At 38.3% G+C, this 15,300-nt stretch overlaps 1 protein-coding gene across 3 annotated transcripts in view; it reads right to left on the bottom strand.

Annotated features, from left to right (window-relative positions):
• EFHC2 (EF-hand domain containing 2) overlaps window positions 1–15,300 on the bottom strand; it is a 206,499-nt gene that overhangs the window by 87,261 nt on the left and 103,938 nt on the right. For all 3 annotated transcript variants that reach the window (XM_077145069.1, XM_077145067.1, XM_077145068.1), the window contains exons 8-11: window positions 13,433–13,598; window positions 8,093–8,235; window positions 5,462–5,658; window positions 3,525–3,655 (exon numbers count right to left, since the gene is read on the bottom strand). In XM_077145069.1, the coding sequence (XP_077001184.1) occupies window positions 3,525–3,655; window positions 5,462–5,658; window positions 8,093–8,235; window positions 13,433–13,598 (637 nt within the window). The remainder of the gene's footprint in view (window positions 1–3,524; window positions 3,656–5,461; window positions 5,659–8,092; window positions 8,236–13,432; window positions 13,599–15,300) is intronic.

Here is a 15,300-nt window from a genome sequence, read left to right as displayed (position 1 = left end):
CAAGAGTTGAAAGGAACAGTGATGCAAACCCCAAATGAGGCAATGAATCTGAGAATGCAGAGAAGGAACAGTTTCCAGAGACAGTGGACAAAGTATCATTCCAAGGGGTAGATGGAAGAGGTAGAGGTAGGGAAGAGGGAAGAGACTGGGCAGGCCCCTGGCCCAGACCCCGAGGACTAATGCGGTAGCTTTTACCAGGGTAGGGTTTATTTTGGGATGCCTGCGAGACATCCGAAGGAGAGATATCCAGGAGGTATTTGCATATCCACATCTATAGTTCAGGAGAAAGGTCTGAAATTGAGGAATTAATATAGATACATCAGTCTACAGGTGATAGCCAAAGCAGGCCTGGAGAAAATGTATCCATTCAACAAATATTTAATAACATCCTACCATTTGCTAGGCATTGTGATAATGCCAAAGCAGAAAACAAGAAAGAGAGGGTCCCTGCCCTCCAAGAGAAGCCAGAATTCATACATATACATATACAGCTAAATAAAAGAAAGAAAACCAGTAGCTAATGTAAGTGCCAAGTAGAGAATTAAATTTGGGTGTGGTGTGATAGTAAACAGCTTTAGTTACACTGCCTTTGCCAAGGGAAGACAATGTGCTGGGGACCTACATTTGTGGGGCAAGCACAGAAAGGGAGCCCCAAGCAAAGATGGTTCAATACCCAACCCCAAGCATGATGGATGGACCAGAACGTCCTGACTCCTGGTCTACACTGTCATCTGGGGTCAGTGCCATCACCTGCAATCCAGAACACCTCCATACCACCACCAAATAATAATTCTAGCAGTCCATTATTTCATTCAGCAATTATGTATATATATATATTGAGCCCAGTGCTAGTACTGGGATCATGCAATAAACAAGGCAGTCAAAGTCCCTGCCCTCATAAAGGCTCCCATTCTAGAAGACAGAGCCCAAGCACACACACACCAAATAAACAGATAACTAAATAAAATAATTATAGGTTGTGTTAAAGTGTTGTGAAAAATATAAACAAGTAGCTGAGAATAACAGTGGGTGATCTACCATAGGCTAATCAAAGAAAGCCCCTTTGAGGAAGTGGTATTTAAGATGAGTCCTAGAGTAAATACCCTTTTCCAACACGAAGTAGCTAAAATGGTCATTGCCCAGATATCCCTGAAAATTGAGAGAAAGATCAATTGAGAGGGAGAAGGTATAACTGAGAAAATAGGATTTAACAAATAATTGTGACTACTCAACTCATTATATATCTATTTCTTTTTAGTGTCTAGTGTTTTAGAATAGCCAGAAGGAAACACCTGAAGTTGTTGAACTGTAATCCAGTATCCCTGATCTTTGATAAAGATTATATAACTATATTGCCAAAAAAGTTGGCTGCCTGTGTTTCTATGGATCTACTTCTGGATGTTTTGTTTTGTTTCACTGATATATATATATCTGACAATACTACACTGTCTTAGTTAACCTACCTCTATTGTAAGTCTTAAAATTAGGTAGACTTCAATACTAGTGGTCAATAAGAGGGAGAGGTAAGGAGTATGAGATCTTTGAGGTTTCCTTCTTCTTTTTATTTCTTTTTCTGAAGTAATGCAAGTGTTCTAAAAATAATTATAGTGATGAATGCATAACTATGAGATGATTTGTGAACCACTGATTGTATACTTTGGATAGGTTGCATGGTGTGTGAATATATTTCAATAAAATAACATTAAAAAAAATAAGTCTTAGAGTTGACTGAAAAGGAAGATGATGTGGGTATTCCAGGAGGAGGGAACAACACATACAGAGGCTTGGGAGGCAGAAAAGAGCTTGGCATGTTTGAGAAAACTGAAAGATAGCCAGTGAGGCCAGAGTATGGGGCTGGAGAAAGGTAGTGATGACGTGGGAAATACCAACAAAGTCACATCACTCACAGCCCTGTAGAGTGCAGTAGAATGTGTGGATTTTATTAAACCCACTGAAAGTTTTTGAGCTGGGGTAAAAACAGATCTGCTTTTCATCTTAAGCAATATCTGGCCAGGAGAGGGCTTAAAGTCAGGGAACTGGTTTTTTCTGAGCATGCAAAGCCTTGAGATCACCCTTCCAATCACACTGTGAGGCAGCCACTTATTCCACTCGCAATTAGGATCCAGCTTCCATCTTCCAGAGCAACTTTTCCTCCTTGGATCTTCTTCCTGGCGTACGGGCTTCACAAAAAGCCCCCTAAAATCACTAAAGTGTTTCCAACAGACTTTACTAGAGTATTGGAAAAATGAATGCTTTTGTAAAAGGACAGAAAATAATAAAACTAAACCACTCCCTCATTTCTGATGGCAACTCCTCCACTGCTTTCCATTAGCCCATGGCCTGAGCAAGAGCAACTGCCTTTGCTCTTTATTTTGCCTTCATTTATTTTCCAAAATGCCATGAACATGTGTCCTGCTATAAACGATAACAAAGAACTAAAAATTCTTATTGATCTCAAAGGGTTGGGAATTCTAAACAATAAAAACATGTCCTCTGACTGCTTTTCTCAAAAGAAGAGTTTGAGACACAAAAGAGCTTTGTTAAAACAACGAATGACCCCATGGGGAAACTGGGGCTTAATGTTGAGTTCCAGGTAACCAGGTACTGATGCAATAGGCCTCTTCAGAAACAAAATTGGTTCTGCTCCTCTCTCCTGGGTTCACTTTCTCATTTCTCAACCCACAACCTAACTGTGTCAAGCCTACTATATAGCTTTCAGCTACTATTGTTTTCAAGAATCAGAATTCTCAGCCAAAAGGGAGAAAGTCCCCTTTGTCTTCCATCTGTGATTTAATTTGCATTCTTCTAAACCGCTCCATTCACTTTGTTTTCAGGCTAAGAAATCTCAGAATTGTCCTAGACCTCAAATTTGAATTTCCTTGAGTTTCCACTGTTTGGAAATTTGCCTAGGTCAGCCACTAGACAATCACAGACTTCAAGTTTACTTTAGGGAAAATGTTTATTATTCATGATTTCTTATAATATTTCTAGATATAGTCATCTGTTTTCCCCTAGATCCCTATATTTTTATGGCCTTCAAAATACACGTGTGCACATATATACACACAGATGCGTGCACATCACCTTTTCTGTGATAAACAGTAAATGTTTCCACAATTTTTTCCAGCATGATCACAGCCTTAAGGAAGTGTCCCTCTTTTATTTCCCAGATGTCAAAGGGGTACTCTCAGCTGTATTTTCCCACCTTTCTCATTCAGATTGTCCCCTTCCTGACCTTCCCCTGATTCTTCAGCCCCAAGATTCACAAGACAATATGACCACTGATTGTCTATGCTTTTGGCTATCTGTTCCCACCTATAAACTTCTTTTTATATGCAAATGAATGAAATTTATGGGACTACAAATGAGCAAAAGGACCACAAAGTAATACAAATGCAAAGGTCATTCCGTAATAAAAAGCATGTAGTAAATTAATTATGAAGCACTAGGAAAGAAATTGCTATTTCTGCTCTTTGGACAATCTTGAAGGGAAAACGGATCATTGCTTGGAGAATATTGCTTACCTGAACATATTATAATCCAGTGTCTTTGTATGCATAGGGTCAGCAGCTGTAAAAACTTGTTTGATCTCTCTAGATCGAGGTTCTACTTCCTTCAGCTTTTGTAGGGCAAGTTCAATGCTGCTCAGAGGAAACTGGAAGGGGGTAAGGAAAGGAAAGACATTTAAACATGCCTGAGACTTAGGTAGCCCGGTCTTTCTGATGGCCAGCAAACAGATTTCATTCTGTGAACCAGAAATTAGCTGGCCATGTCTTTACGTAGAGATTGATACTGAGAAGACATGCTTAGTTTTGCATCTCCTCAGTGGAGACTGGACAACAGGTGACATTACCACAGTCCCCCGAGGTGGGCCTACCTACCAATATGGGACTTCTCAGATGGGCAGTCTTTGCTCTCAAGCTTTCTCATTGGCCTGGCCAAGACATTCTCAGAGCCATGTAGCCATCAGAGGTTCCTCTTACCCAATCCTTCTTCCTTTCCCTTCTCCTGTCAGAGGGTTCTGAATAGCATCATGGTCTGAAGGCTCTCCCAGCCTTCTCCTATTCCTTCCCCTTGTATCCTTCACAGGCATTTCTTCCAATAAATCTCTTGAACTTCCAATTCAGTCTTGGTATCTGCTTATCAAAGGCCCAAAACTAACACAGATGATATGATATACATAGGGAAACTGATCTTAGCAACTTGTTCTCTTTTTTAACTAAGTCTATTATGCGATTACTTCAAGTGGTTAACATCTAGTTAGTCACAAATAAGAAAGCAACACAAGTCAATTTGGGAAGTTTTGTTTGTGCACATTCTTTATAGACACTTAGGCTAGAATTCTAGATAGCTTTTGGTATATGGTATATTTCCTACATGTAAAGTGGGTATGTGTAAGAAAGCAAAAACAAATGCAAAGAAAGGAATTGCTGTTTTGGGAAAGAATTTTCTCTCCCGAAATAATTAGAAAGTGAAAATATCATTCAATTATCTGGGTCATTGAGCAAGAATCTCAAGATGATCGTGAAATTACTAGATGTATCAGATATGGCCATAAGTGAAAGAAGAGGAAAGAACTCCACAACAGCTATCACCTGGAAAAAAGATTCAGGAGTCCAGGACCACAGACCAATTTGATTAAAAGCAGGTGATATAATAATTAGCAACTTAACCCTGAGCCTTTCATATCTAGATGAGATAACATTAGTAGTATGTGCATATAAGCGATATATAAATATTATTACTTACAGGTGGACTTTTCAAATAATTTTTTCCAGGTAAATTTTCAAATATTAAGCAATGATTTCCAAAATACATGTTTGCACACTAAACTATTCCATATTTAAAATCAAGATTTTATCACTATGTTATTTTTACTGACCAGCACTGCCATAACAGTAGCTGTCTGCCATCTTATTTCAAATAAATAAAGAGGTTCAAGCCACACTCTTTGAACTCACTGTTGTCAATTTCTCCTTGAATTCTTATTTAGGCCTCAAGCGGCTACTGCTATGGGAATTCACAATCACAGAAACCCTTGAGGTTTCTGTTTGTTCAGGTCTCAGCCTTCTTTCTCTGTTGGCCTGTGCCATCAACTGGAATGGCACAGTATGTGTCACCAGATTTTCATCTTTACTGGAGTTCTTGAGTTCCTTTCTGAAAACATTTTCAGCATCAACAAAAAGCTCAGGAAACTTGATTCAGCCTTGGGCCTGCCTCCTGTCTGTGCCTGGAATCCATGATGCTGGGCAGCAGAGATTCCAACGTATAAACAGAGTAGACAAGGACCTGGCCTCTGTGGCAGGATCTGTGGCCAAGTTGCACTGATCCATTATTCATGTTCACATGTGTGAAAGCAGAATGTAAAACCAGTGGCAATACAAAGAAAGGTACTAGAGAGAGAAAACAAAGACTGTATATTGCCAAGAGGCAAGTTGAGAATTATACAAAGCAAGTTCACCTTATCTGAATTCTTCTCCATGTAGTTTAAGGTGTATTCATCGGCACTGAGCAAAAGGAAGAGGTAACCATTCACATTCACTTTGGCTCCAACATACAGCTCCTCAGGCTGGATATATTCTGAGAACTCACTTTTAAATATCTCTTGTCCAGGCCTTTTAACACGAACTCTTCGCAAGAACTTCCCAGGAGTAATCCCTATAGAAAAAGATAAAAGTTAATGAATAGTCTTTATTCTTAAAAGAACCATATGACCTGTTTTATAGTTACTTCATCCTCAAATTGTCTATCATTCTTTGACTTCAGGGAAGAATGAGCAGTGAGTAAAGAAATAAGGCTTTCTAAGTGAGTGTGTTAAAAAAAAAAAGTGGTATGGGATTCCAGCCTTTTCTTTCCTCTTTCTAATCCCTTCCCAAACCAATAAACACTTATCAAGTACCTCCTATATTCTCAGCATTACGCTGGTAAATATGAGACATCTGGAAGACACTCATCTTTAGAGCACTGTGAAAAGTACCAGTTAGAACATTCATCATTTGAGTTTCTTTCCATTTGTTTGTCCCAGATCATGCTTTATACTCCATCTGACATGCAGATTAAATGTAAAATGCCCCTATTCTGTAAAAGATCTACTTAAGCGTTTGAAGCTAACTCTGGGAGTCTCCCTCTTTTTTTTCTACAGGGAAAATATGTTTGTTTCTTTTGGCAATGCCTCATATTTCTGAAAATCTGGAATTTTCACCATTTCATCCGCTCTTTTGGGGGATTGTTTGTTCTCTGACCTCTTGGAAAGGAGTGAGCAAAGCACAGGACTCCAGTATCTTCCTAACTGAAAGTGAACTGAAGTTTATGGACATATAATCTGGTCTGAGACCAGATTAGCTTTTGTGAGCAGATTCATCACACTCATCCTACTCCATTCAGAAACCATAGGTGGTAGAAAGACATAGGCTTTGGAGCCATTTTGGCTGTTACTTGCTTGATAGATGATCTTTAGGAGTTATTTAATCTCTCTGTATCTCCCTGAATTCTCAATGGTAAAACAGGAATAAAATTTGTGGGGGCCAAGAAAATGTGCTTTTCAGATCACCTGTTGTGGGGAACATAATTGACAGAAGACTCCAGATGTTGCATTCTAAACTCATTTCAGGGTTTGTGCTGAGATCATACATCCTACAGGCTGCTAACAAAAAAATGACTAATCGGGGCAGGGATATTAAGGCAGGTCCATTCCTGCAAAATGGGGAGCCCTTCAACTAGCAACTTTGGTTCTAGAACTCCCCATCAGTCTTGCTAAAATTTTCTTAGACTTTCACTTCAGTCTAAGACCTCCCTTTTCCTTCCTTCCTTCTGTCCTTCATGGAGTCAGACCTGCACTGCAATCTGACAGCTCTCCCAGCCTCTTCTGGTTCCTTTCACATTTTCCCTTCACCAACGTTCCCCCCAGTAAATATCTGGCACATTTAATCCTGTCTGGGCATTTGCTTCTTGGGGTATATGGACTAACACGAAACTTAATCTCAAAAAGTTGTTGGAAGGATAATAGTCAGTGCTCAAGAATGGCTGCTATCATTATTATTAAACTCGTAGTTGACCACCATCACCATTTGTTTCTCACATGCTGCAATGGTCTTGGCCGATTCTAGGCATACAGGGTTGTTTTTTTCTTTTCTACTTTTAACAGCATGACCTTGTATTCATCCTTATTCAATTTCATATTTTAAAATTTAACCCATTATTCAAATCACTGTGGCACCTCACAAATTATTCATTATTCATTGGTATGCTGAGCAGCTCATAACAGCACACAAGACTGATTGTCAAATTCTCAGGGATTTTGCGAGCCGGTTGTTCAATTGTTCGTATTTGAAACTGACCACTGTTGGGGTTTTTATGCCATGGAAATCAACACGTGCTATAAACAGAGCCTTTTTGTTTTTACCAGAGAGTCAGTTTACCAGCATGCCACTAACTGTTCTTCACAAATTTGTATATGCAGCACAGATAAAAATATTTAAATAAATTGGGGCAGAGAACAGAGCCCTGCAGCTCTGTAATTTGACAAGTTAAAATCAATGACTACCCTCAAGAATGGCCACTGTGGAGAGGAATTCCATGGGTCTGTCTGTATGTTGGAACTTGGCAAAAGCCACAACAGGTCAGAAGGGCCAGAGGAAGATGGGCCCTGGAGATTGAATTTGTATATATGGGATTGTTGTTTTACAGTCAAGCAAAAATTTCTAAGCAGGATTATAAAAATATAGACTTCCTCTTATCTTACTGATTGGGAGTGGGATTGGAGGTAGCCAACTCATGAGTTTGAAGCTCTTGGATTCCTCAGAGGTATCTCCGGGGCCACACAGGAAGGGGATATAGTGGCAAAAAGGAGGTGATGTGGGTCCTCCAGCACAGAGCCAACCAAAATTGTTTCTTTTTTTTTTTTTTATCATTTTATATCTTTGCATTTCCACTTAAAGGATCTTTGTAAAAAGAGATCTACTGATTTAAAAAAAAATGACAATGACTATCTTAGATCATCTAGGTTATAAAATCAGATCATATTCTCTTATTTGCAAAATGAAGAGACAGTTAAATGCTCTGGGGATTATGTTATGAGAGTCATGCCTCTTACCTGAATTCCTCTCTGCATGTTCAAACACTGAAATTGTGTTATCACTGAGATAATATGCTATAACAAACATCCTGTCCACGTCAGCACATTCATTTGTGATAAGTTTTGCAAAAAACCGGAGTGTATTGCTTATGTTGCCATAGCTAAATGGAAGAGAAATGAGGGTTAGAGAATTACGTGAGTAATCTTCCACACATCACGTAAGTAAGAAAACCTACAAAAGGTGTGCTATGGTTTTATGCTAGTAACAAACTCTCTGAAGTGAAAGAGTTTAACCATTTTCTTAATAAGGTTCTGTGTCTACATCTAGAAAATTTGTCTGAACTTATGACAATATCTTATTTTTTGCATGTCCTGGGTAACATGGAGAAAAATATATACCTAAAGTAAATGTCAAATCAGCTACATTTAATGATTTTTCCCAACATCATTGCAGAAAGAAGCACAGGCAACTAGCCTCCACAGCCCAAGCACTCCAGAGGGTATTCTATTCCTGTGCATCCAACCACCTCTATCTTTCACCACTTTCTCTTGCCCATTTCTTTTCTTCTTTTCGGCCCACATCCTCTTCTCAGAGTAATTCCTCCAACTCCTCTCAAGGGCAAAATTAACTTTTCCCTTTCAAATGCTCTAAAAAATATTACAGATCTGCCTTTTGTACAGTACTTATCACTTAAATTGTAAGTAGCCATTATAGGTCAGTTTTCCAATGACAAGGACTATGTCTTATTAACTACCACCTAGTATAACACTTTGTACATTATAAGTACTCAATCAGTTTGTAGAAAATTGTTTCCTTAGAATTTTCACACAGAATTCTATATAGAAATAGAATAGTCTGGTAGACTGGAGATGGGATCAAATTCTAGAATTAAAGTTCCCAAAGTTGATGGTCTGGTTACAGAAGAAATGGATTATTTATGGTCTTTCAGCAGAAGCATGCCTACTGATATCAACTAATGAAAGGTAGACTTAGTAATAAATACTAAACCTTTAGGGAAGTCTTCAATAATCAAAATCATTACCCCAAGGAAACATGCAAAACAAACCATGAATTCCACAATTCTAAGCAGAGAGGTCCTCATTTGCAGACTTGCCTATGCTGAAATTCATTCTTTCCTTCTGTTCCCAGTGATGAAAAAACAAACAAAATACAAGTATTGCTGAATTACAGAAGCAGATAGTGTTTTTCTCTGTCCCTTTCTTAGGTGGTTCAAGGAACCAAAATTCTTAGCTTGAGTCCTCATATGAGGGCAACAATTTGGAAGGCTAGCTCCAAGGCAGCACAGGCAAAAAAAAAAAAGCCATGGCTCCATAACTCTGGTGTCAGGGTTCTTAGTTTCCAGGTCTTAGTTTCCTTGGACAGACCTCATATAGTGCTGGGGGCAGCTACACCTTGTCATACATCTTCCCTGGTACATAAATTTATTAGTCCCCTCTCATGAAAGACGTTTAACTTTTATTAAATATTATTAAAATATTTGTTATTTAATATATACTTTAAAAGGTCAGTTTTTTTTAATATCTTAAAACTGAATACGGTCTAAGCTCAGATCAAATCAACACTACTATAAATTTAACTTCTTAGAACTTTTATAAGTTGATAAACATATATACGAAGTTTGGATTTTCACATATTTAACACACCATGTACTAACCTAATTTTAGTTTTCTGAGGATCTTATCATTCAAGAATATAATCTACTCAAACTAAATCTTTAGGCCAGAGGTTCACAAACTTGTGTGTATGCAAGTCACCTGGGAAGCCTGGAAAATATACAGAATATAGAGACCTACCCCCAGAGATATGGCTTCAGTAGTTAGCTTGCATCACTAGAAACACACATTTTAAATAAGCACCCCCAGAAGATTCTGATGAGATAGTCCCCAGAGCACACTTTGAAAAACACGATACCAAACAGAGTTCTCCTTGACCATGGCTGCCTTCCCAGATGACCACCTACTCACCTATCCTGCACCAGCTGTAACCTGTAGCATTGCGTAGACTTAAATTTTTGGCTGTTGTTGTTTTTTTTAATGTGTTTATTCTCACTGGCACAAAACAATTATAAATTATAAATTCCCTAGGCCAGCAGCCATGTCTTAACTTTCTACACACAGCCTGGAGTTATCTACAATCACTGTCCATAATTTTCTCCCATTTTCTCTCTCTTTTTTTTTTGTATTCTGTATGGCAGGGGTCACATTTCATTCTTTTTCCATGTGAGCATCCCCTTATTGCAGCACCACCTGTGGCATATTTGCTTGTTTGGTTTTTTGTTTGTTTGTTTGTTTGGGAAGAGCATGGGCCAGGAATCAAACCCGGATCTTGCACATGGTAGGTGAGAATTCTACCACTGAACTACACTTGCACCCCCTCCCATTCCCTTTTTTTTGGGTGGGGGGGGGCAGTGCATGGTCCATAATCGAACCCAGGTCTCCCTCATGGAAGGAGAGCATTCTGCCACTGAACCACCCATGTGCCCTCCCATTCTCTTTTAAATTCACCTGTTTCATCTAAACTGCTCTTGTTAAGACAATATCCGAAACAAGTCAGATATTAAAATTAAAATATCTATTTTTGGAATGCTGTATAGTCATGGATATCATAACTTTGGGATAATAATCTCTTTGATCATAAGTCATCTGTCTCATATATCCATCATTAAGAACAGGGAGAGTAAATGGTTATTCTGTTGACTCATTTAATAGCCCATTTTGTCTCTTACTGAAAAAAATTCTTTGAGCCCCAAGTATGCAGCCAGCATTATTCTCGCTCTAAAGAAGTAATAAAACCCACAGGAGCTCTTGGTCTAGGGGGAGACTACAATTACATAAATGAGTAATTACCACAGTGTGACAAATAGTTCTGTGGCAAGAAAAGTGAACTCCAGAAGTCAGCTTTCCCTGGTTCAGATCCTAGTTCAAGCAAAAATTAGCTGTGTGAGTTTGAGCCAGTTGCACAGCCTCTCTGTGCCTCAGTTTCCTCATATGAAGAATGAGTACAATGATATTATCTACCTCCCAAGGCTGTATTGAGGAATAAATGAGATAAGGAACCATAGCACAAGATAAGCATTGAACTACTTTTATTATTATTACTATTAGTGGTAAGATAAGCAGAGTATTGTAAGCACACAGAGGAAGAAGTAACTAATTCAGCCTGATGCAGCAAGAAAGATGTTATTTCAGTTCTCCCCAATCAGATTAGATAATCTCCCCACCGTGATTCTTACTCGGATGATAAAGGTCTTTCCATCCATCAAAAATCTCAGATGCTTTAAGTTGAAACTATTTCTGCCAATGACTCACAACAGATCTGCATTAACCTCACAACAATTAGCACCTAGTAATTTTAATAGCAGAATATGTAATCAATATATGTCATGTACATTTTCACGTTAACATTCATGGTTTACTGATTTAGATTAGGAAACGGTTCTTTGTATTCTTTGTGAGATCACCTTCCTAAGGTTCTCACAGTTTTATACTCATGTATAAGGCTCCGGCTGAATGCACCAGTTACTATGGAAACAAGGTCACTGTGTGGGAGGAGCTCAAGGGAAGTTCCTGGCACAGAATGAGCAGTGGACAGAAAGAAATGAGATCAGAGACATTCATGCCTATAGCACCATCCTCCAGCCATGACAGCAAGGCAAGGACACAGAATGCTGTCTATGATCAGTGTTCTGCGGGCAAGTTTTTGCAGTGTAGACAGAGAGACTAAGTCAACTACCCACAAGGAACTGTTTTCCCTTAAGTTCCAGAAGCAACACCCTGGATAATATTTCATCTTGTTTACTTCTAAGAAAAAAATCCTTCTTGTTTTACAATAGGGACATTCTTCCCGCCCACCTCCTTTGGGTGGCAGCCCTGAAAAACGGCAGTTAGCGAAAAGTATCCTTCAAAAGTCCTGCCTTGGAACCTCATTATAGACATGGTTATCTATAATGAAAATTTCTAGGGTGGGAGGTGAGAATTTGCATTTCTAACAAGTTCTCAGGTGATGTTGATGCTGCTGGTCTGGGGACCACACTTTAAATGGTGTTGATTCTAAAACTTAAAAATAAAACCTTAACATCCTTAAAAATAAAGGATTGTTGGGTGCATGGGTGATTCAGTGGTAGAACGCTTGCCTCACATGCAGGAGACCCAGGTTTGATTCCTGGACCATGAATCCAAAAAGTAAATAAATAAATTAAGGATTGTTGTTGAAAGATAAAAGACATCATGTCATGGCAAAAGGAGCCTTTTAATATTCTGTACAACTCTTAACAAGAATAATTTTTATAGATATTCCACAACTATTGTACTCTCTACAATTATGTTCTACAATAGCATTTGACCCCATTAAATTTTATCAAATTCGGGATGCTGTCTTATTCTTCTCCTAGACTTACTACATTTTCTCTCTATCGCTTTGCTCCCCAGATTCTCCTGAACCTTTGTCTCCCTCACATAGGACTTCAGTTTTTAGCCTGCATCCTGTTCAAGTATCTGTAATATTTCTCCACCACTTATTTCCCCACTTCTCTCTCCAGGGCCTGCCTTGCCTGCAGAAGCAAAAAGTAGCCATGGGCAGTGCCCATACTCTATAGGTATGAATCAGGGACAGATTTTTTCTCATATATGTGAGGAATACTACTGAAGTCTATCTTTTGAAATTATATTCAGCATGTGAGCAATCTATGTTAAATTACTGAACTCAATCGAACCTCTCAAATTAAAACAATAATATTAATTGCCAAACAACATTTTGAAAAACAATTATAAATCACTGAAACCTCTATACCAGAGAAAGTATGGCCCAAATCTAGCCAGCCACCTGTTTTTGTATGGCACGTGAGCTAAGAATGTTTTCTGTATTTTAAAGTGGTTGGAAAACATCAAAAAAGAATATTTTGTGATTTGTAAAAATTATAAGAAATTCAAATGTTCATATCTCTAAATAGTATTTTTATTAGAGCACAGCCACTCATTTTTTCACATAGTGTCTATGGCTGCTTTCACACTACAACAGTAAAGCTGAGTAGTTGTGACAAAAGTTGTATGGCCTGTAGAGCCAAAAATATTTAGTATCCGGCCCTTTAGGAAAAGTTTGCTGATCCCTGATCTACACTATTTCCTAGGGACTATCTTGAGGGATATATATGGGAAATGACTTAAGGAGCCTCGAGATAGCACTTGTTAGAAATAAGCACTCATGAATGAACCTGTTATGATTTGCGTGAAAATCAACTTCGTGAAAAAACTATAACATTTCCCTGGGCTTGAAGCTTAGGTGAGTTGAGCTACATCTGTTTTTGTCATGAGGCCTATATTATAAAACCCAAATAGCACCTGTCTTTTTCCATGAACTTCTTGAAGTCCCTCTGATGAGGTGTGGGTATAAGGCCTATGCAGGAACGGAGAGAATCCTCTTCACTTCCAAAGCCGGTATAAGGTGGAAATTTCCTTTCTATTTTTGGAGGAGGCAGAGGCTTACATGGAATCGAGGTAAAGTTCTCTGTAACAAAACAAAGGCAAACTAAACATCAATAATTATTTTTGCCCTGATTATGGCTGTTTTGAAAGTTTTGTTATGTTTTCAAAAGGAACATGCAGATCTTTGTAGACTATTTTAAACTCTCTCACAAACAAAACACAGCAAATCCTGTGAGAGTAGGTTTCAATAATGTTTACAAAAAACAAAAACTCACTCAATCAGCACCGGTTCAAAAGAAGAAATAAAAAGAAACTATGTCGAATAAGTAAACGTTTCTCTTTTGTCATCACAATCTGTTTCTGAATATTTTTGGTTCTTCCATGGTTTTCTCAATGATACGAAAATTCAACTTGAACCTTTATGCCACCCATTCCACATTTTAATGTGTAATTTAGCCCTCTCCTATCTGCAGTCAACACCGACTAATAAAATTCCTTTCCAAAGAATTTTGCCTTTACCCTTCTTCATCCTGTCTTTCTCCTCCCCCTGCACCCACTTTTCTATCTTCTTCCCTTTCCTCCTGCACAATTCTAGGCCATATCACTTCATTATTTAGTTTTTAAAAATCATCTTTCTTCTCACTAACCACTGCTCCAGGTTGTTCTCGCTACTACCGCTCAAGAAAAGACAGCAAACGTACTAAGATATGATGAAAAAAAAATCTTTTAAAATAGCCAGCTTCTAGTACCTCAAAGGGAGTGCTAACTGGTAAATACTGTAGATTTAATTTATTTGCTTATCATCTGCAAGGAAAGAGAGATGAAGAGAGAGTAAACAACATATTGTAATGGCCTATGAAATTTTAGGTGCCTAATTGTGAGACTGATCATCTCTAAGCAAATTTGCTCTTCAAAGCAAATAAAATATTGACCTGACCTATCCAAGTCACTGTGTTTGCCAAACCATTAATGACAAACAAAGAAACAAACAAAAACACGGAATCCACTTTCTACTTCTTCCCCAAGCTAAAGAATTCCATAGGTGTTTCCATTCAGGAAGGAAAGGAATTTCATATAAGCAAAGATGCCCTTTCCCATTGTTGAAGTTCAGATAGAAGGAAGAGCACAAATTTAGTGCATCTAAATTTGTGCATTAATTTGTCCTTCAAGGCAAACTAACGCTCGGAATAGTTTTTTACTGACTGATCAAAAGACCAAAGGTTTAAGGCCATTTCTGGTGCTGATTTGAAAACACTTTCAATGTTCACATTTCCTTCGACTTCCTAGTAGCCTATGTGTAAAATTCTCACAGCACAATCCCCAAAAGATTTTCAGCCGAACAAAAACTGCTCATAGCAGACATGTTGGTGAAGAGAATGTCTTCAGTTATCTCTTACTGGCTCAGTGAAAGGGGGCAGCCAGTACAGAAGCAATCAACTCGTGAGCCTCTCTTAGAGCTATGTTTATGGGGATTAAAGAGAAGTCTTGGTAATAAAGAAAGAGGTTCAAATCTTAGAATTAGGCAGAATTGCAGTAGACTCTCATTGCTAACAATTACATCAAACACACCACTGATTTGTATCTTCATTTCCAGAAGAAAACCATAAGGATGGCTCAGGGAGTTCTCTGTGATTATTAGAAAATTGGGACATGATCAGTTTGTTACAACAAATATATATATATATATACTTACAACTCTACATACTAATCTGAGCATTCTAACCAAGAGAGGACACATACTAAAATACAAAGTAATTAAGGATGCATTATACATCTCAAAAAAG

The sequence above is a fragment of the Tamandua tetradactyla genome, chromosome X (assembly GCF_023851605.1).
Source record: "Tamandua tetradactyla isolate mTamTet1 chromosome X, mTamTet1.pri, whole genome shotgun sequence".
Taxonomy (NCBI): Eukaryota; Metazoa; Chordata; class Mammalia; order Pilosa; family Myrmecophagidae; genus Tamandua; species Tamandua tetradactyla.
The sequence above is the reverse complement of the archived record's forward strand: the minus strand, read 5'-3'. Positions and strand labels throughout refer to the sequence as shown.